Source organism: Leuresthes tenuis, unplaced genomic scaffold (assembly GCF_036924035.1).
Source record: "Leuresthes tenuis unplaced genomic scaffold, fLeuTen1.0.hap1 SCAF_19, whole genome shotgun sequence".
Taxonomy (NCBI): domain Eukaryota; kingdom Metazoa; phylum Chordata; class Actinopteri; order Atheriniformes; family Atherinopsidae; genus Leuresthes; species Leuresthes tenuis.
In genome coordinates, this window is record NW_027325373.1 from 8,006,221 (window position 1) to 8,029,023 (window position 22,803).

Genomic DNA, 22,803 nt, shown 5'->3' on the forward strand with positions numbered 1-22,803 from the left:
TAATATATTGATAACGTTCAATAGACTTTCCTTTTTGAAAAATTATGGACTGCTGTAATTACATTACCTCAATGTGATTGCTTTCTGTTACTCACTGATCATTATTAATAATGATCGGGGTCCAAACAGATGGAGAACGTCTCAACTATTGTCAGCCATCAACAGATTCAAACTCTGAACCTTTGCTTCCCCACTGACTGTGACTCTGCACTGCATCATGACTCTTGTTCTTTGTAATTATCAATAAGTCACACACGCTTCACTAAGTGTTTTTTTTTTTAATCCAAGTATTAAAAATGTAAAGACTGCTTCAGGATGTTGAATGTCAACACTAAGTCAAAAATTAAAGTTAACAAGACCTCATAGAAATATAGTTACTATCATAAAATTACATTGATACTTGTAAAAGTGTTACAGTTGAATTAATTTATAAAAATACAAACACATTTTTTAAATGAACAATCACGTCTACAGCTTATAACACTATACGTTTTTGACTTGATATCATACATCTTTTCTGTATAGCTACATACATTTGGTCCCAGTAGGTGAAAGAGTTTGAGCTTATTTTGTCAGTCTCACAAAACAAATGTAATGACAGATTTGAGCAAGTCTGTGGGGCATCGCCTGCTGCCATTGTTTCAGTAAAATCTGAAAAGATTTCAGAAGCTCCAAAAGATATTTTAATTTCATCCAGCACCTGAGCAAAGATCTCTGATGTGTAATTCCCTTTTTAACTGCTCCTGCTTGCTGTTTAGAACAGGAGGTCAAGAGTACAAGTGTGTTGTTACGAGCTGTGCTCTGAAGGAAAGGCTTTCTCAGGGTGAGACAGAGGTTGAGAGAGCACTCTCCTTACCTGTCATTCTGGTGTGCCTTTTCTGTCAGTCATGAAGAGTGTAACCAGCCTTTAAGAAATGATTGAAGGTCCACGGTAATAGCTGGCACATCAGCAAATGCTGACCAAATCTCTACATATGAACTCTGTTCTCTGGATTTAGGCCTTTATGGATTTTGAATGGACAACAGAAATAGCTTTCAATGCAATAAATGCAATCAATGTTGTAAACTTGTAAATAAACAACTGAGTTGACACGAATACAAGAAAGCAAGACTTAGTTGTACTACAAACCTACTCTCCTTACAAATATGCAGTTAAGCAATAAACTAACAACCGTGTACAGATTTGGGATATATCAGATTACTTGATCTGTTATCACATCTCATTTACTAATACTCTATTGCAAGAGAGGGGGGTTTCTGGCCACCTTATTTGAGACCTTTGTCTGCAAGGCCTTGATGTGTAATTTCCAACATTTAGGATTTAGCAGACTGAAAACAAACCTTAGACACATAAGGCACAAAGCCATGGGAGTGTTTAATTTGTATTTCCGCTAATTTCCTCTCCCTTCTGAGGAGAGGAAGGGAGGAAACCTCATGAAAGAAAGCAAGGAAAGTGACCACAACCGGCACAGTTCAGTATAGCTGAAGAAGCTCTTAACTCAATGCAGCAAACTTTGTAGTGATAAAAAGTAGTACAAATGTGGGATCTGGTTAAAAAAAATTAAACTGGATGATTTTCCTCTACAACTTTTGATCGCGTATGAAAATGTGTAAAAGCTCTAAAAATTCAAAGTAATTTGTCATATGTATCGGTTGATCAATAAATATTTTATAGTTTTGGTGGTTTTACCTTCATTTTGCCAAGGCCAACTTGATTGAGTTTCAACTTGAGTCCAGCTCTTTTGATCTTAGAACACAGCCTCAAAGAAGGCTTGCAGTGCAAATTTATTGGGTATTTCAGGTGACAAAGCTTTGAAACAAAACAATTTTCATAAAATGCTCATCCTAATTGGAAACTCCTGGTATCCGTGAACCTGTTCTTTTTGGACAGTTTCCTGAAAGTCATTCAGGCTGAGCTACTTCATGAACCACTGTTACACCCTAGCACACATAAAAAAGAGAGAATGAGAAATAGAATAGATCCCCCACAATATCTCCTAATTTCTCCCCTTCATCTGGTCTACCTACACCGTGGAGTCCTCTGAACTCCTCTCAGTTGCTGTAGCTGCTCTGTTTGCATGAAAAACAGCAGCATGAACTGTATGAAACAGAAGGCTGCTCATGTCTTTGTCATTCCCACCAAAGAATTGTCCCTTCTGCAGGCTATCAATGACAGAGGTGTTACAGTTGGCGAGGAGCACGCTCACACCTATCTCTTTATATTCCTTGACCAGCGCTTTAAAAGTGGCCATGCCTGTTGAGTCAATGAAAGGGATGACGGAGCAGTCTAAAACTATTGTGTGGAACTCCAGTTCTCCTTGGACCAGTCCAACGAATACATCCCCGTTGTTTTTGTTCCCATTTATCTTGGCACTCTGTGTGGACATTTCTTTGGCCTTCTTTTTTGCCTTTCTCCTCTTAGTGAGCTCTAAGAAAGGTTCGACTCCAACAGCTTTGTAGAGTGATTTGAGGAAAAAGTCCTTGTTGGCGTAATAAAGAGGAGCCTGGAAACGAAAGATCTGAACCCGAGGTGGTGGCATGAGATTCTTGTACTCTTCCAAGTCCTCATAGAGATCAGTATCACTGACCCGGCCAAGGAGAGACACCTGAAATATATTTTTTAAAAGAATTGAGATTGTGAAAGCCATTCAGTAGACAGATTGAGTTCAAAATCCTTTGTTGACATCAGGTTAGTGACTCACCTTAGGGTTCTGAGTCTTAAAGATGATGCAGATCATGGAGAAGACTATGCCAATGAGCAGGCCCAGCTCCACACTGATCAATGCTGTGGCTGACATTGTCACCAGCCAAACTATGGCATCATTCCGGCTGGCACGCCACTTACCCGGGACGTCCCTGAACTTCCGTAATGCCCCCCGAAGGCTAACAATGATGATGCAGGCAAGGACACATTTCTGGAGTGCGTGGAAGAAAGGAGCGAAGAAGAGGAGAACAAGGAGGACTACCAAGGCGCTGACCAAACTTGATATCTGGGGAAGGAGCAAAAAGATGCAGGGAAATATAGAAGAAAGACAGGATATTTATTTTTTTCAACAGCAAGTTTTGCTACTCTGAATAGTGAAACTGTGCACTTACAGTCAGGCAGGACTACAAGCATGCTCTTGGGATAATTTTCCTCTTAAGAAGAGAGCCAAAACTTTTCATTGTCAAAGCAGTACCCGACTTATGCAGACCTTTTTTTTCTTTCTGAAAACCGCAAATACGTTCAATGTCTATTTTCTATACATAGCTATTTCCGTTTTTTCAAACACAATGCATGCATGCCTTATGTTCCTGTTTTCTGTCATTTTCTGACACATGCATGGACAACTTTGGGTTCATGGTTGAATGTCAGTATTATTAACCAACATATAAGTGCTAATTAGGGGGGCGAGTGGGGTGAGAGCATCAATAAAGATCATCATTAAAAAACTGATCCATGCATTGAAATAATTTTGATAATCTGGAATTCACCTGAGTCTGGCAGCCTGTTGAATCCTTGACCATCGTTTTTGCCAGTGCTGCACTGGTGGTGAAACAGTGGAAGAAGGAGGGGATGATGTTGCACAGGCCGATGGCCAGCATCTCCTGGTTGGGACGAACGGTGTAGCCATTTTTCTTGGCAAACATCTCAGACAGCGACACCGTGAAGGCAAAACTACAAGACATTTGGGTGAACAGATGAGGTGGTAAATTCATCTATAGTCATGTGATCATAGTTTTACAATATGTCCCCAGTTATGCGTATTTTGACAATAATGTGCAGGAAAATCTCTTTGTGAGCACATGTCCCATTGTGCATGTTTCCGTAACAACACAAATTAGAGAGACGTGTTGAAAAAACATTACCTAATGACTGCTAGAGGAATGGCGTCCAGCGCCAACCGTGGCATCAGACTGAAACCAGGCACCTGAGGAGGTATGAACCCTGTGGGGATGTGGCCAGAAACACTAGAGCCATAACGGGTGTTGAGCTCCCCAAAGTGACTGGCCAGTGTAGCTCCTGCCACCACTACCAGCTCTGTTGGTAAAGGAATCTTTAGACGATCCTTGTAGCGGTCCTGCATCTCTTTCCCTGCCACTATAATTAAAAATGTAGTGTTAATTCAGAGAAAATAAAAAAAATTATTTGAAAAATCACCCAACAATTCTTTGCAATCCTTTCATGAATAAGGTTGATTCAATATATATTTGGAATCAAACTGAGCACATATGAGAAGTTAAACGACAGACCTAATACTGAGATACAGATTGCACTAGTGATGAGGTCACACAGGTTGGTCTTGTGAATGTTAGCAAAGATGTTGATCCAGGTAACAACCACTGTGCCGTAGCCTTGGTGACGTGGAATTTTTAGACCCAACAGGTATTTAGCCTGCACAGTCAGGATGGTGAAAGAGGCTCCCGTTGCAAAGCCATCGAGCATTGGAGCAGAAAGGTACACTGAGACAAATCCTAGCCGAAACACTGCCATCAGAATCTGTAGAGGGGTACAAAAGAGGTGTTAGAACTGTGTTATTACCCTGAAGGCTCTGATCTACTCCTCTTAGTGGGACACTTAGCCAACAAATGTTACTTATTGATAAAGACCGGAAGGCTTGTTGCTTTGGACAGCACAGCAGAGACACTCATATGCACGAACAGTTTCTTACCACTAGACTCAGCACAGAAGAGAAAATCATGGATTAAAACCAGCAGAGGGTTGACTCGTTTCTGGCCCCATGTAGCCATTTTATGCTATATTAAAGTTCGCTGTCTTGTATATCAAATATGTAATAAGGGGTTATTTCTTATGGAAACTAATTCTAAATGTTTAATATTAATAAACAGAGGAGAGTTTCTGTAGACTGAATACTGTAATTGCAAGTAGAGGAACTGTAATCTTCCCCCAGTACCTTTGTATAAACATAGACAACTTTGACAATGCGTCATTAACTGTTGCCTACTGCCTTACCTGATAGACTCCAGCCAGAAAAGTAACAGCTGCAGCGATGCTGATAGCATAACACTCCTTCCCACACTGTATACCCATTAGCTCCACAGTGTGCACGGCACCACTAGTGATGTTAGTACCATTAAATATATCAGGAGATGACGTGGAGTCCTCATTAAGGTCAAAACCAGCCAGAAACACCTCCCTGTCCACCAGCTGTGGACAAGAATATAATATATATATAATATTATTATATCCAGTAGAATAATAAAAAAGTAGATACACAGCAGTAAAAATGATAAACAGTATTAGTGCTAAATCAATAATTACCTTAACTGGTTGTTGATGCCTATTACACATAAACTAATATCAGCTAAATAATAAACAGTCCAACAAAATTAACCATTTAAAATCTGCACACCAAAATTTCCAGTGTTATTTATTGAACATTCTTTTTGTGAATATTGAAAAATGGATTCCAGTGGGATTTTAAAAGTTTTCACGATATTAGTCAGGAGATAGAAATGACAAGTATGCTAACAGTTTGTTACCTGTCCAACCATGAGGCTCATGAGACTGAAGATCCCCACAGACACATGTCTGGATGTCCCCATTAGAAAGTAGATGATGTTGGCGTAGAATGAGGTGTACAAGCCATAGATTGGCTCCACTCCTGCTAGCAGGCAGTATGCAATGGCCTGCGGTATCAAGATGATACCCACAATCACCCCAGACATGACATCACCCCAGATGTACTCTTTGAGCTTGTATTTTGGCAGCCAGCGCACCACAGGGAAAAATCCTGACAGGGTGGATCGCACTCTTGGCCCAGAGCACGCCACACTCTGCTTCAACTTGGATTTAAGGACAGACACTGTCGGAGGTCGCTGGCGAACGCGCCGTTCCAACAGGAGCGGCGGTGCCAGTGGGGCTTCTGTTACCTTGGAGACCTCCGCCATGGTTTTGGGATGGAAGAGGAGGGAGCACAATGTGAGGATGAGGTAGTGGTAGACGATGATGTGGTCAGCTGTACTCCTGGGGAGGACATACAGGAACAACAGGAACAAACAGGTTTAGGAACAGTTTCTTACTGTGCGTACTTTACCTTTGAGGTCTGACAAACATTAAATATGTTTTTATTCCTCGTAAATCACATCATAATGGCAATCTTTTGGGAGCTTTTAAAGCCTACACACACGTTTACTGAATGATCTTGATCATCCCTTAGACGTGAGTTCTCATGTAAGTACATGTTGCCAATAACTAAAAATGTTGCTCCAAACCTCTTCAACTTGTCTTAAACTCAACAAAATAGATTTAAACAAATGTTGATCACCAAACTAGAATAACTTTGATTAATCTGCTTTTTTTCCATTTTTCAAAACATTTCAGAGCTTAGATAAAATCAAACAAACTTCAAGCTGTAAGTCTTTTTTGGATATCCTGCATCTCCCAAGGTGCAAATGAGTTTGCCTGTGTCTGTGCTTACACTTACACTGGCTATAGTGTTGAATGCATCGATTATTTCTGGACATCATCCTTTAAACTTGTGAATCAACCCTCTGTGTGAATATTCACTCAGGTTTACATATTAACAGTACAGTCCCCTTATTATAAGCATTAATTAACAGTTGGCTAAGAGTTAATCACTCATTTTCCCAGAGCACTGGTTGTTAAGGGACAACATTTGCTGCTGGATCTTTTCACTTTGCCACCGAGGGGAGAAAAATTCAATGTCAATTATGTTGTATTCTCTAGGGGATTGTGATTCAGTCAGGTCTAAATAAGCTATTGATAACATTTTAATGATATCAGTGTGCTAATTACAAAACAAATGACAGTTAATCATAATTTAATGGTAAAAGGCCTCAGTCTTTTCTCCTTCGTTGTAGCTGAAGGATGTAAAGCACAAGTGGACTGTTTCTTGTTTTTTGTCTACATTAAACCTTCTGTGCTGACATGCTGTGGTCTAATATGTTGGATGGGGTTGAGTGAGGGCTGGTTATAATTATAATGACGGGAAAATTAAAAGAATATCTATATATGCATGGTAAGACAACCCAAGAGCTCTGACCATCAAGCTGGGCCCGATGGTGCTTTTGGAGATAAGAAATATCTAAAATTCATAAATAAATTTTATGAAATTTTGAAACTAGATTTGATTTGATGGTACTCCGACCCCCAGTTGCGGACAATGCCACGTTAGTCCTCCACCAAGGTGAGAGCTGAGTTATAGGACTGGTGTTAATTGTTCGTTTGACTGTTAGCAATGGACAAAAAAAAAAAAAAAACTATTGAGCCAAACTTCAAAAACTTGAAGGAGAGTTGAAGCATTGGCAAACGATGAACCCATTAAATGTTGGTGTAGATGGGGGTCACTTTGTTATAATTGGAGACACTGTAACAAAATGAAGTAGCCAAGCCTCTGTGTGAAGGATTTTTTCTTCAAGTAAGATCTGAAACCTTTGATGAATCTTACTGTAACTTTTCAAATATCACAAGTTTCCATGAGCCAACTTAGATAAATATAACATGAAGGGAGGTTAAAGCTCTTAAATGGCAGTCTTTGTTTAACAGACTATCTGATCAAGTGATCAACATATGCATGACAGTCATGAATAAAGCCTCTCTGGTTGATGGCTTTTCTTATTCGGTTAATCATTTTCGATATGAAGTTGGGTCAGAGCAGAGATAACCATTTGTCAGAATCCATAAAGCATTCTAACTGACATGCAATCTGCGTCTGCCATCACAACGCTGGTATGTGCTGTGATTAAAACTTCCTGTGTCAACACCAGCTCTCATGTTCTTATATGACATGGAATGGACAAGAATGGTTGTTTTCTTACAATTTGCACGACATGATGAATAGTTACAGTTGGCTTTTCGTCTTTGTAGATTTTTTTTTCTCAGTTGAGTGCAGTTGTGCTCTAAGTTGAGTAAGTGTTCACTTAACATAGAAGTGACCCCTTTGAAAAAAAAAAAACAGAGCCCAGTCTTTGTTCATATGGGTCTTACAAATCTCCCCTGACAGTTTTTAGATGACAGAAAACACAGGAGACAAATAATGACATCTTTTCAACACAAGAGGTACCTTACTTTTGTGAGGTTATTCACTCTCACGAAAAGATAAAAAGCGGTCCTTTTTAACTGTTGCCAATGGTAGGAGTCACACTGAGGGCCACTGGGACCAAACAAGTACAGTTTATTTGAGAGCCTACCCTTAACAGCTCCGAAAGCAACTGACTGAGGCTGTTACTGTGAGCCGTTTCTAATCACTGTTCTCTGCCTTTTTTCACATGACACAAAAGCACCACACTGCTGCTCAGAAATGATTTCACAGAAAGGAATCTGCCTTTACATTTAGTCAAAGGATACTTTTTATTTTATATCGTAAAAATGATATCAAAGTTCAGAGTAGATGTGTAACCAAAAGTCTACTCATACCAAACCGAAATTTCGCTCATAGTTTTTGAACCACTTTGTCATGTGTGTCCAGTGACTGCAACAATGTGTTCTATGCTTCAACCTCTCCTAATTTATGGCCTCGAATTTGGCCATGACTACAATGTTTACAGTCTGTAAAGGAAGATTAACAGAAAGAGAATCAAGCAGCATTTATTAAAGACATGTGCAGACTTACAGAAAACATCAGCAAAAAGAATGAGAGAATGTGCCATTGCAGTTTGCTAAAATCCTGAGACATACATTTGATAAGAAAAATACTGACTGCAGACTTAAAGATATAATGGCAAAACAAAGCAATGAAGGCTTTATTTGATGTAATCATGACTGATGATTGTTTCTCAGATTAACAATCTAAGAAAAGCCTCCTGGCAGAGTGCTTTGCAGCTGATGAACTTTTTAAGGTTACACTTAGACAATAAAAACCACCTGTGAAAGCATTCACATTCAAAATGCCTCCAATTATATCCACACTGAAAGAAATGATCCCGAGAACCAATAGCAATGAAGCACTCACCTGCAGAGTCACTGCTTTACTGACAAGAGGAGTTTTTAAAGTGTTGAATTCAAGCCAGCATTGTGTTGACTGCTTTAACCTCTTCTCATACTCTATTTCTCTTTCTGTTCGGCTCTCTGTACGTCTCTGTCGGGGGCAGCAGATGTGAGTGTGATCTCAGCTGAATATATAGTAATAGCAGAGCGCCCCTTTGGTCACCCTCACACTGCTCCCTATTGGCCTGATCACTGGAAGTGGGTGGGCCTTACATTTATATGTGTGTGTGGGGACAAGAGGTTAAATCGAGTCAATCTTTTACTTGATCACAGTGTTTAACTGCTCTGGTGGATGTTTGGGCCAACAATAGTGATTGGGAAGAGAAAATGGGCACAGACCAAAGTGTCAACAAGTCAGGTTTTTTTAAATATCCTGTAGACAGAGTGGATTACATGGCAAACAGAAGATAAGCTCTACCTGAGGTGCAAAAAGCAGCAAAGTGTTGCTTTGATTTATATGAACTGCACAAGAAATAATCAATGGCTGTTTTTTTTTACCCAGTAAAATCATTTCAGATTTAAGTTAAGTATTGTTTGCATGTATACAAAGAAACAGATTTTTTTGTTCCTACATCGTTATATTAAAACAAACACATAAAGTCTGTAGGTGTATTGATATAATTGTTCTGTTTGTTTCAAATTGTTTATCATCATTAAAAGATGCAGACATGCTTCCATAATTCTTGATTATGAAGATCAGCTCCGACCCACAACTGAGAAGCTAAGCATAAGAAAATGCAGCTGTAAGTTCAGACCAGTTGGAAAAATCTGTAACTTTCATATTATCTTCACATACCAACAGAGAGTGGCACAACAATGATAAATTGCAGGCAAACATGGCGTTCAAAGGGGGGGTTAAAGCAAAAAATATGACAGGAGGAAGCACAAGCAAATGATCCAAAAACTGCTGTGAAAATCACAAATGAGCATGAAAAACTGGACTTGTCTGAACTTTTGAGTTGTAAATAAAATATAGGACACAATCTTTACGCAAACTCTTCGGAAATGAAAACCCAAATAAGTAATGTTAATGACTGAATCAGTAGTTTTGGCAGTGGAGCGTCCATAACTTGCGACTGAGAGATATTTCTAGGTCAAACATAATTACTTCCTGGTTCAAGATGGGTGCAACAGTGCTTCAAAAGATACTTCCTCAAGTTGTACCTTCAACAGAAAAAAAGCAGAATCTGCCACAGCTGTCTGAACAGTTGTGTTCACTGTTTTGTGCTGTGTATATGTATACTGAAGTGAATAAGAAATGTAATGTAACTACACGTAATGTAATGTTACTTCCACCTAGTGGCAGGTAAAATCTCTTTAAGAGGAATAAAACCAAAGCTAAGGTCATTGGATTTTGTTGACAGAAACATCCAGAGCGGAGATGAAGCAGTGTAAAATATGTGTGAGAATATAAGAGTGCAAAAGATGACCCTAAACTTTTGCCTCTAATTTGTCAACAGAAATTGGAACCTGTCTTGTTCCATTTTCTTGTTCCAATTGAAGAAGTTTAATGCTGATATCTATCAGTTGAATAGTTCCCCCTTTTCTCCTGAAGTGTCTTGCCTGGTGTAAAGAAAGACAGCAAATCTATTAAATATTGCATGCTTTGTAGACCCTTATGCAGTTTAGCTAAATTCATATGCTAATCTACACACCTCACTGGTTCAAAGGCACAGATCCACAAAAAGGTGACAAGGCAGGCAGAAGAAAACTGTTTTACGTCTTTTCATTGTTCTCTTTTTTTTGGAAAGCAGGAAATGACATGGCACATAGATGCCACATTTGAGGTGCAAGAACTTCAAGCCCTGTGGCACCACTGCATCATGCCACCTTGATTGATACAGCTATGTCACCTGGGCAGTACCTCGGAAAACCATAGTAATTCTACTAATTGTGCATTTGTTTTGGTTTATATTAATTGCATTAATTCACTTTCTTGTTGTGATTTCCATCCATTTCCAACTTTTCAAGAAATTACATTTGTATTAATTTTCATAGATATGTATTTGAACTTTTGTTATGTATTGTAGTAATGACACACACTAATTAGTTTTTTTTTGCTTGGCCTGTTCTGAAATCAAAGTGCACAAATAGATCAAATGAAGAACAATAGAATGAATGTTAATTGATAAACAAATCATCTGAAAGAGGGAATGAGCAAGAATGAACAGAGCTGAAATGTCTGGATGTGAGACAGTGGGTCTCTGTATGTGTAAGCATGTGGGTGTATCCATGGGGCTTTATTAGCTGGACTGAATGCTGTCATTGTCTCTGTAAAGATGCGGCAGTTTGCTTTATGTTCCTCAAATGTGGTCAGTCAAACTTAAGATTACCATCATCTTTGTAACATTACAGAGACAACAGTTATGAGGCTGCCATGTTATCTCCTACTTGCAAAAAAAAAGGAACAATGACAAGACACAAAACAGTTTTCTTCTGCCTGCCTTGTCACCTTTTTGTGGATCTGTGCCTTTGAACCAAAACCTCTTTAACCTGTTCCATCTGAACAGATTACTGCACTGCCCCTTTAAATCCATCAGCAGCATCCATCTGTCTGCTGGGCTGCTCCACCGTCGGCATGTCACATCTTGAGTTTTCTTTAAAAACAAATGAAAGGAGAGAGAACTCACCCATGGAGAAAGAGCAGCTTGAATATGTGCTGGGGGTGACACAGGCCATGCCTCCCTGAGCGGTGCCTCCTCAGTCACCATCAGTTCGTTTTCCTCTGTACTGCCCTGCACTCTACTGCTTGCTCACTGAGTGCCTCTGACTTCTTCCTGTTTCCTATTGCAAAGCATGACGGGAGCAACAAACACTCTCTTGTTCCTGCCTGTGGATTGGAGGACTGAGCAGGGGGAGGGGGAGGGGAAGGGGGAAGAGGGAAGAGATACAGGGAGGGAGGAGGAGGGGCTGTTGGCTGTGGATGAGGATTACTATGGAGACTAAAGTCTTTCTATTGTGTGTGTGTGTGTGTTCAAATGAAATGCTCTCAGGGTGATTTTAAAAGCTCAACACATTCACAAACAGAAATATAATTGACAATCATGACAGGTCTGTTTTCTGGTTAGGCCGTAATGTATATTTATTCACTACTGAAAATAGTCCGCACCTACTTGAGTTATTCCTAAAGTGGACATTGAACAATGTAGTTGAAACTTGCCCTCTTAATTGTATGTGCTGTTTTCTACAGAGGCTTGAAAAAAATATTCATCTCATGCGTGGTGAAAAGAACATGAACGTTTTCCAGCCCTAACTCAGTCATGCTATTGTCTAAACCAAACCAGAAAGTGAGAAATGTACTATAGTTAAGTGCTGCTGGGTTATCGACAGAACGTGTTATTGCATCAGTTCCCTTCGTTTGTCATTATCAGGACTTTATGGCTTTCCAAACAAAAGACTTGAGAACGACATCTGGTCTGATGTGCAAACGCTCACCTGAGCTGTATTTCCCCTCAGCAGTTTGAAGGGGTGGTTCTTTGCCCCATTGTGAGCCTCAAGGAGGTATGGACGAACAACTTATATGACCATTTCAGTTAGAGGACTAATGATGATAGAAAAGGGAGATAGTAGTTTTGATTTTATTACTTAAATCCAGGAACTGTGTTTTAGTAAATTGTCATGTTGTCAGGTAAAAGTATCTCACGAGGTGTAAAAACTGTCATCAAATGTTGGTACTGAACACATGTCTAGAACACACAGACGATTGAAAGCACCCAGTTTACGGAAGCCACCCAACTACCACTCTTTACTCCTTATGAGGATTTTGTATCTTAAACAAAAGAGTTGAGGATGACATATGAGTGAACTTTCCCTCTTGATGCTTGCAATGGTAGTACCAGGACGCCTGTATGGACTGTATTTAAAGGTATGAACAAACAACCTATTTGATTGTTTTGAACATTATTGTTTTGAACATTATTTTGCGTAAATGTTCAAGCTAGATGGGTTTTGTAGGTGTAAAAAAACAAAACAAATCATAACACAGATTCCCACTGGGATTGAGAATCTGGCACTTACTCAGTTTGGTTCTGTTGGATGTTTCTTCCTGTTAGAAAGATAGATCATTTCCACTGTCACCTATGAGCCTATGCATGCCCATTTCTAATTGGCATAATATGAATAAATTATAAATAATCTAACTTTATTGGACTGATTCTGTGATTCATGTGCCATCTTGAGCCACGATTTGGGTGTTATTCATAGGAGCATACATTGTGAAAAGTTAAATGAAACACTTTCTTTGGACACAGACAGAAATTCTGAAATCTTTATGAATCCATTATCCATCCACTACTTGACCCCCTCATCACCTATTGCAAGTCTCAAGGGTTTATAGTGTTCCAGAGGAGACCTCATCTTCTACTTATTAACTACCTGAGTTGAGAATTAACCACATGAAATGTAAATGTTTAAGAAAGATGAGCAGCAACACGTGTAGCCAGCTTGTGGCTCAATTCAGTCATGTTAAATATTTCAGTACAGGTACATACAAAAACATCCTGTTGACTCAGTAGGAAAGTTTCATGCACTACTTGGTGCCCCCTTTGCTGTCGGGTGCATCAGTGACCATGAAGCCTAATCTGCTGTGGCGCTTCAGGAAAATGCAGTGTATTGCACAATATCTTCCTCAACTGTGCATTTAGTGATTATGGTTTAGTTAAAAAATTACACGCAGCAGCTGTTTGCTGACAAAGCACAAGTAAAACAACTTATAAGCAAGTGTTTTTCACAAGCAAAACGTGACTTTAGGTTGGCTTCACCAGTTTAATGTTATATTGCTCAGGATGTTTAAGGCTATGTAACACTCTCATCTCTATGTTTACTGTCTCTCCTTTTCAAATAACGCTGCTGTAGAAGTTTATTCTCCTTTAATTGGCCTTACTGAACTGGTGTCTGCACATTTAGAGACTCAAAACATTCTGTAATCACTGATGAACATTAGTGAGACTGAAATGGTTACAACTGAATTTCATGCATCGCTATCCTACAAGAAAGCAGCAATACAAATTTATTTAGACTATTCTAAAGCAGTTTCTTGTGAGGATGCAACTTCTCAATGAAGACTGAAGGTACAGTGTGCAGATAAGTATATCAGTATAAAAATCTGTCACAATGACAATGAATTCTAAGTTTTACCAGTTGCATTAATACAGGCGATGTTGTGTTCAATATTGTGCATGCTAGCCTGTGTCACTTTGTAAAACAGCGAGATGAAATTCAACCACAATTTATCTTATCATTCAATTATTCACATTATCTTTGCCACATGAAGTCACAGTCGGCACCTTTAGAGGAGCAGAAACCTGTTGCAGCTGCTGGAGCTGCAGCTCTATCTAGTGGCACTAAGTGGATTAGCAAGGATGCCTGAGCTAAGAATTGTATACTGCCACTTGCTTTCTTTTTTTCTTTCCGCCCTGCTCTCTGCTCACTACACATACACCTAAGATAGCATTAGGATTTCAGAATCACAACTGTTATATTGATGGGCAACTATGTTTCTTCTGCTCTTCTTGACAGCCAAGCATTTAAATATGGCCTTGTTGCTTCCCCCTGTGACAACTACAGCACATATCTCATTAACTCCTCAATCACCTCTGGCCTCAAGGGGCAGTGATGCGCCTGTTATGATTCAGTGCTTAAAAAACAGGAAGCTCTTGCAAAAAATCATTTTAATAACCGTCTCTAAAGTAGGATTTAGTGTAACTCGTGTTTAACCCTGTTTTTGTTTTTATAGTGGAGAACACTTTCAGGATGAGGACTAACTGCCTGATTTGACAAACCTATGTCTAATGAGCTGCCAGCCTCTAATAAAGAGAAGTTCAAAGCCACCACACTGTCTTTCTGTGGACCCAACCACTTATCACAGTTGGATAGGAGAAAGGCATTTTTTTAAAAAGTCAAAAAGAAAATTACACTGTAAATCCAGGCACAATTAGTTTTTCAGAGGATCCATCTGTTGGAAAAGCAGGTCAGTGTAAATTCCCGCAGAAACAAAAATATGGTTTCTTTGAGCCCATAGAAGAACAAAGTACTGGATCTACGTTTTTTTTGGGATATGAATGTTTTTCTGTTGCTGTGATTGCTTCATATTAGAGCCAAACCCAAGTCCACCAGTGGCACAGCAGTGCTTTGAGGCAAAGCCTAGAGATGTTCATGCTCAGGACAGAAAATAATCCCAGAGAATGTTGTACCAGAGCCAGAGTGTTGAGAAGGATCACAGAGTAATAAATTCCTCTTTCCCTGATTGTTTCACAGCCAGCACACAGGGTCAGTGCCAATCAGCAGCAAATCAGCCCTAAGATCTATTTTCAGCATTGAGGGGAATGATTGGTGATAGTCATGTTTGCCAGGACCACACAAGCATTCTGACAGTGGGCTTTGGGTGTAATTACAACCTGCTGCTGCTGCCAACAATAACAAGGCTTGTTAGAAAAATGTACACCCACATCTAATAAAATTGTCAACCTATGCTTGATGCTTGGGTTGTCTGAATATGAGGACACATCATAAAGCTTATGTCTTCCACAGACGGGGCAAATCAATGTTAAATTCTCCACTTATTCATCATCTCTTTCACATGAAATAAAAATGGATTTCAAAGCTTAGAGTTGAACATTGTACCATGAAAAGGAAATATGGCCTTAGTGTGTTTCTGAGGCAGATTCTGAGTCTGAGGGCAAATGGGTACAGACAGCTAGAGTTCTATATGTAAACTGAACATCAAACACTGATAATTACCGTTAACTTCTGTAAAACATGTGCATGCACTTCTCTGAGTTAGACCTAAAGCTTTACTCCCATCTAGTGGTCTAAAATCACATCATGCTGCTTTTAAGACATGACCAACAAAAAAGTACTGCATAAATTCATATGCGTGACATCACTTCAATTTTCCTTATAGCAGTGTTTCATCACTAATAAATGTGTCCTGCTACTGTAAAATGATCACCAACCAAAGTTTTTGCAAATAATGGAGACAAATAAAAAAAATGGAAACAAAAGTATTTTTGAACATTTATTTTTTTTGTCTTGAGTAGAACCTACAGAGTATTTCCCTGAGAGCCAAAGTAATTTGTTGAGAACATCGCAAGAAAAGGGACTGACACACTTTTCATTTTAGTGGTTTAACTTGATTCAAACCAATAAGAAAAACATGGAATATTAGCAGCCAAATCATTTAATGCTGTTTGGATGTGTGGGGGAAAAAAAGCGATTGTTTTTTTTTTGTTTTAGGCATCCATCTGCAAGACGATTCCCTGCACAGGTCGGTGGAATGTTGCAGCTGTAACTACATGTTTTCTTTACTGCTTTGAGGTGTCTCCGAATCATTAAAAAAAATTTTTTTTCTTTCTTTTACAAATAGCAAAAACATGTTCATTTAATAATAAAGGAAATTGTACTTATTTCACAAGCAATTCATATAATTCAGGTATATAATCTGTTCAACAGATTATATACCTGAATCATTTCTTCAGACAAGTATGGCAGACACATATCACTCCATAGGTTATATTTGTCTGAATTAAAATAAAATCCCTCAAAAGCACTGCAGCTTAAAAATTTTTTTTTTATGATTGCACCATACTTTTGGAATTCCTTTACACCATTGAGCCAAGTGAAGACCGCTTTCCAGGAAGCAGACATATAATTAACCAAGTCTAACTTATGAGAAGACTTCATGGGGCCAAAAATCTGGGTCACCACTTGGTGCAAACCATTCATAAGGCTTCAGGATTTAAAGGCTAGACTAGAGCCTATAACATTATCATTGTATTTACTTGTGTTTCTCTCTCTGCAGGTATCCATGGCCTAGTGTTACGTTGTTTGTTGTCCCCTCTTTCCTGTCCTCTCAAACTTCAGTTGGTTGAGGCGGATGGCCACCCCTCCTGAGTCTGGTTCTGACAGAAGTTTGTTCCTGTTAAAAAGGAGTTTTTTCTCTCCACAGTTGCCACATTCATGCTCAGGATGGGGGATTGAATCGAAGAGGAGTTTACGTGCAATCTGTTGGTTTCTTCTATCAATAGAATTGAATTTAATTGAATTTAATTGAAACAGAGCTTGCAAATAAAGATCCTCAAAATCCAGAATGGTTCTGAAGCAGTATCATCTGAACAGATGAGGTCAAGATCAAACATTACTAGAATATTGGGAAGAGGTATGAAGAAGGCTCAAAGCAATCTTGATTTTAATTATTCTGTAAATCACATAGAGGCAGAGAGATGAACATGAACATTATTTCTAATGACACATTAAGTCACAACTGTTTATTTATAATGATATGGAGAAGCAGAACATTCTGCAAAGACTGACTTATTCACCTGTCCTCAACCCGACTGAGCTGCTTTCCACTTTGCAAAACGGCAAAAAGCCCACAAACAAACAGCAACTGAAGACATCTGCAGTAAAAGCCTGGCAAAGCAACACAATGGAGTTCCCTTGTTTATTGGTAATGTCCGTGGGTTCAAAACGTTTATTTGAATACTCCAAAAATTAAAGCCCCCATTCATTACACTTTAAATCTTTGGCCAGATCGGGATAAGAGCTAAATAAACAAAAATTAAGTTTGTGTCCTAACTGTAAGTCTGCAAGAGGTTATGCGAGTGTTTCATCACATCATTAATATTATGATGCTGTAAGTAGCTCAGTGGTGTTTTGCTCACAGCTAAAACAAAACTATATTTGAGAAATGAAGGCTGGAGGGAAAAAAAACAAAAACAAAAAAAACTCCTGAATTCCTATCCAGTAGCGTCACAGTGACAACCTCACATAAAGCAGCTAATGATGACAAAAATACAAGTAAACACACAGCTGTACAATAAATGCAACTTTAATCTTTTATAAACTCTGTTGTAACATGTTTTAAGTTTAAACTATGATAAAATATAAGAGGTGAAAAGCAGGGGGTGTCAGGTTTCTATTATTTTGATAGCAGCTTAGTTTGCAGTTTTGCAGAGTTATGCAGCGAATTGTCCCACACTGTAACTCTGACCTTGGATTGATGGGCACATTTCTTTGAATAAAAGACAACCTGGAAATGTACTGACGGCATATACACAGCTCTGTGATATAAGTATTGTATTACACCAGATCTACATCTGTTTGTGGCATTTTACACATTTGTAGTGCAAACAAGTCAGATCTGCACTAATGAGTAGCAACAGTGCTGCACACCTTTAGATTTTCTGGGCCAGCATTAACATATGCATCAAACGACAACGATGAAGGATCACAGACTGAACAGCCAGGTACGTCAACATCCTCATAAATGGATGAGTCAACTCTGTTCACAGTAAACTGTTGAGTTTACAGGCAAAATAAATGTTAAAAAGTCCCACTCAAATGGCCCACACATCATGTGAGGGTGTCACAGTTCTGCTCCTGCAAAGTGACCCTCATAGAGGTCCAAGAGAGTCCTGGGACTCCTGCTCATTGGCAAGTATTGTCCGGCCATTGTCACTGTAGCTGCGGTTTGGCAGGAAGGACAATCTGAAAATGAGACAAAGACATCTATGGTAAAGTCTTAAAACAACTGTGCATTTGTGTATCTCCACAACAGAACAAAACTATATGTTATCAGTGCATTTGATCAGTTGTATATGAAACGGGCAGAGACAGAAAGACATTAGTTAGATCAGATTTTTATTGTCATGTACATGCAGGGAAATACACTAAATTTGTCCTCCACATTTAACCCATCCACGTTGGCACCTGTTGAACACACATTCACATGCACAGGGTCACACACTCATAGAGACAGATCCCTACACTGTGTTGGGCAGCCATACACAGCGCCCAGGGAGCATGGTGCCTTGCTCAAGGGCATCTCGGCCGTCGCAAGGAGGTGGTCAGTTGTCAGTTCACCAATCTTTTTGAGTCGCAAGTGGGAATGGAACCGTCAACCGTCAACCTTCTGGTTATTGGATGACCCACTCTAACCACTGAGCCACAGCCGCCCTGTTATGAGCTCCAGTCATAGTTGCACCACTGATTTTATCCAGTTACTGTACGGTGGAGTTCTTAAATCACAGGTTGGTATAAGAATAAAACATTAAATTACTAATGATAACTTACAAAAATAAAAAGACTGCATTAAAAATCTAATAAAAAACTATGGTGTAAGCTTTGGAGAAGCTTCTGTGCATAGTCAGTGGGAACAGGCATGGGAAATAAAGTGTCTGGGATTCATTGACAATCATTTCAACATAGGCGACTAAGAGACCAGGAGACAGCCGAAAGAGTACAAGAGAATTTTACCATTTGTTTTTGCAATGACAGTTTATTTAAAGTGTTAATCAAATTTAAAACTGCTTAACTTAGCAAAAGTGAACATATTTTAGCATGAACTGAATGTTTTTACTGGTCTATTTATGGCAAACCGGAACAAACAGCAAATTATTTTTGTAATAAAAGACAAACAGATCATAGTTTTTAGATCGTTTCACAGCAATAACAGTTTTGCTGTTTCTAAGTAAGGCAGACAAACTCAAAGGAAATACCACAGATGAACCGGGTCTTTTACCACAGATATTGGTCAAAAGATGGTAGATTTAGATACAAAAGGTACGCTTTCACCTTTCAATCATTTCAATCAAAAATCTGACAACAGAATACTGAAATATTGTAGAATTCCACAAATTGCAGCTTCAACAGAACTGTAAACCCACGACTGGCGATCATTGACCTCTTTTCACTATTTAAAGATCCTGTCTAAAGTTATTTAATATTTCAGGTGTAACAAACATTTTGATAACTGTAAACACATGGTTTATTGTCATGGATATGCACTGAAGGGTTATAAACATGTACAATCTAATTACATCCACTTTCCAAATCCATATCTCACCAAACATCCATCTATTAGCAATACCCAGTTTAACCTGTAGAGGGTCACATGGAGCTGGAGTCTATGCCAACTGCCACTGGCAAAGAGGTGGGCTGCATCCTGGACAGGTCGACTGTCCATCACAGGAAAGCCAGTTTATTATCATCTACCGTCTAACAAGTGTGTCTTCGGACTGTGGGAGGAAAACGAAGGCCTCTGTGAAAACCCAAGTAGGCACAAAAAGAACATACAAACTGGCCACAAAAAGACCCCAGCCAACCAGATGATGCTACAAAGTGACACTTAATCCAGGTCAAAATCCCAGATGATCCACTTGAAGAAGCAGAAAGTCTCTTTTTGTGATTTTTCCTTCTCTCCGAAGCCAAGAGAACCAGCCACTTATGACAGGTTCACATGATAAGCTTATTCTTGTCAGATAATTCATTACAGTGTCCCTATGCACACATAGACACGAACATGTTCGCAAAAGTCCCATATGTAGGCATGTTCTGGGTGAGGAGGCGACTGACGAAAGATAAACAGAAATGTTCTTTAACTTTGGCTTCTCTCTTGTTTTGTGTGTTTTCTGTAAAGTCAGTTTGTTTACTTTCCAAACAAAACTCTGTCCGATAGTCTGTCTGTCACACAAAAGTGGATGAGATTCTTCTCTGCCAATGGCCAAGGGAGGGATCAGTGTCAGTTTTTGACAAAGCCATCCTGAAATACTGAGGAGGAAATTCAAGGAATAAGACACACAGCATACAATAAAACAAGTAATAACAGCATGGGGTCAAAAACCTATCCCAAAACATCTAACCATGCCCCTTTCAAATTCCACTTATTAAATTTACAACTAAACTGTAGTGGCAAGTATGTTTTTGGAGTAAACAATGGTAAAATTTTTATCCAGTGTAGTGGGTATGACTAAATAATTACTCTGGTAAACAAACATACAAACAAAAACCTATTTAACCTTTCTAACATGTTCTTGTTAACATTTGTTCATTTTCAGTACGAGAAGACGAAACAAGCACCCATCATTATGGAACCATTGTGTACCAATGACTGTCGCCAAATCATGGACTGAAAATGACAGGGAACTAGAAAAAAAAAACTATCATTGGGTGGGACCAACTTTTTAGGCTCTGTCATCAGGAACAGGCTTCACCTAATGTTAACATTTGGCAACAAACTATTACCCATTTGATAACATGAACGACCCATATAGTCAGTGTGAGAGACTCTACGTCTGTTTTGCTCCTCCCATTGGTTATTGTCTTTGTACATTCTATGAAACACAGAGTGAGACAATTCTGTGTGTACGTGCAAATGTCTTGTGTGAGTGAGACTGGTGAGCTAACACAAGCCTGTTGTCAGTGCTGAGTTGGATCAAAGCTGTTTGGGTGTCTGATCAATAATCAGCCTGATGTTGCTTTGACTTTACAAGGCTCTTTGAACTGTTGGTTGATTTTCTATTTAAAAAGTAATTTAGACCTTCTCTCCCACGACTATCACAAATTTATGATACAAATAAAAGGTGGAATGGGCAGGTGACCCCGGTTTACATGTAAAAGACCTACTGTCCTGACATGAAGCGTTTTATGCAGTTTATAATATAAAGATATTGCAAAGAAAGAAAAACAGTGTTGTTCCACACTCGCTGTGGCCAGAGATTAACCAGGGAACTAGTTTCCAAACCCCAGTGGCCTGATGTTGATAAATGTCTGCACTGATGTAACTGCAACATGTCTGCCAGCACTATTTTTAATCCATTGTGACCTGGAGTGACATATGTGCTGTTTTACCGCTCAAGGCTGAAGCGACGCACGTAAACAGCATCAACATTTTCAAGATACGATGGCTATAGAAATGGGTATTTTTAAAAACAGGGTTTTTCCTACACTCTGTTTCCAAAAAAATCACAGCCACACAGCACCTTTTATATTAAAATCTCCATCCACATAAACACACAGACATAACTGGAACTAAGTAGTACAGTAAGCAAGCAACTTTTTTTAACAGATATGGCAAATGAGCTCATAAGAGCGTCCAGCCTTTCAATTTACAGGCAAAGCAGCTCAGTCATATGCAATAGGGGTGTCCTGGACATACAAAAATGTTGTCGCCATTCTTCAGCAAAACCACCTCATTCTCAAAGTTGTTCCACAAACGTGAGATCTAACCAGGTCTCGTCCAAAACTGGCAAAGTTGGCGTCGGCTTCTGTATCACTGGGGGCATTTTATGCAGCACTATACTCCAGTGTAACAATGAGTGAGTACATTTATGTGAAAACATGTAAAGTTACAGTGTTTGGTTTCAGTGCCTGTTTTCACAGGACAACAGGAGAGGAAAATCTGCAGGTACGAAAATGCACGTGTTTGTCAACTTTCAATAACTCAATACAACAATTTTTTACTTAAAACCATTACTTCATAAATACTTCAGCAATTATCAGATATTTCAGCCAAGTCTGCTGTTTGATAACACTTGGATACTATTTAGGAATCAATTCATTGAGAAGTTTAGCTGATCCTGCTGATTTTTTGCTCATTCATCTCTAATTCACTTAATTTTTCCTTTGAAACAAAAATAGTTTTCAGTAATGCAGTCAAGATGAAAAAATATGAAAGTGTTGAAGTAAAGTTGCAGGGCTCTTACATTTTTTTACTGGTGCTCCTAAAACCTTCAGTTAAGGGCACCAGTGTTATTCATGGAAAAAATTGGTCAGAAGCCATGGGTTGTATGTGTGTCTCTGCATGAATAAACTGAAACTGGGAAATACGAAGGGGTATGAAGATGTACGCTCTATGCTCTGAAGAGGAACAAAAATCCTATCTCTTCTCTTAAGCCTTTCACATACAAATTTCATCTAAACACTGATTTCAAAGTTCTGGATTTTAACTGGATTTAAGGCAAAGCTCTTTGTGAAAAACTATTTGACACTGAAAGCCGGAGCTCACAATTTATATAATATGGCTTACAGATTACCCATTCTTTAACTTAATATACACAGTGTGTATTATTTAAAGA

General features: G+C 39.0%; 2 protein-coding genes across 4 annotated transcripts in view; both read right to left on the reverse strand.

Annotated features, from left to right (window-relative positions):
* Positions 1-730: 730 nt before the first annotated feature.
* slc26a1 (solute carrier family 26 member 1) lies at positions 731-11,703 on the reverse strand. Of its 3 annotated transcripts, XR_011909082.1 has the most exons (9): positions 8,916-9,051; positions 5,485-5,968; positions 4,955-5,149; positions 4,234-4,480; positions 3,850-4,081; positions 3,475-3,658; positions 2,703-2,990; positions 1,331-2,606; positions 731-1,265 (listed from the first exon to the last, which is right to left on the reverse strand). XR_011909082.1 is itself a non-coding variant. In XM_072372265.1 (8 exons), the coding sequence occupies exons 2-8, from the start codon at positions 5,890-5,892 to the stop codon at positions 2,025-2,027; spliced, it is 2,136 nt and encodes a 711-aa protein (XP_072228366.1). In that variant the 5' UTR covers positions 5,893-5,968; positions 11,581-11,703; the 3' UTR covers positions 731-2,024. The 3 variants fall into 3 exon arrangements, 2 of the variants coding, with proteins under 2 accessions (XP_072228366.1, XP_072228365.1); XM_072372265.1 differs by lacking the exon at positions 8,916-9,051 and adding an exon at positions 11,581-11,703 and having other exon boundaries at positions 731-2,606; XM_072372264.1 differs by having other exon boundaries at positions 731-2,606.
* A 4,281-nt stretch (positions 11,704-15,984) lies between these two features.
* The window catches only part of LOC140277393 (5-hydroxytryptamine receptor 4), a 46,324-nt gene continuing 39,505 nt past the window's right edge, over positions 15,985-22,803 (reverse strand). The window contains exon 7 of the mRNA XM_072372393.1: positions 15,985-18,436. Within this exon, the coding sequence (XP_072228494.1) occupies positions 18,343-18,436 (94 nt within the window). The 3' untranslated portion in view covers positions 15,985-18,342. The remainder of the gene's footprint in view (positions 18,437-22,803) is intronic.

Coding starts and splice junctions, on each gene's coding strand:
- slc26a1 (XM_072372265.1), bottom strand. CDS start 5,892: ATGGCGGAGGTCTCCAAGGTAACAGAAGCCCCACTGGCACCGCCGCTC. Junction 4,481..4,954: donor TTCTGGCTGGAGTCTATCAG/GTAAGGCAGTAG, acceptor ACCCCTCTACAG/ATTCTGATGGCAGTGTTTCG. Junction 4,082..4,233: donor AATCTGTATCTCAGTATTAG/GTCTGTCGTTTA, acceptor TTTTAATTATAG/TGGCAGGGAAAGAGATGCAG.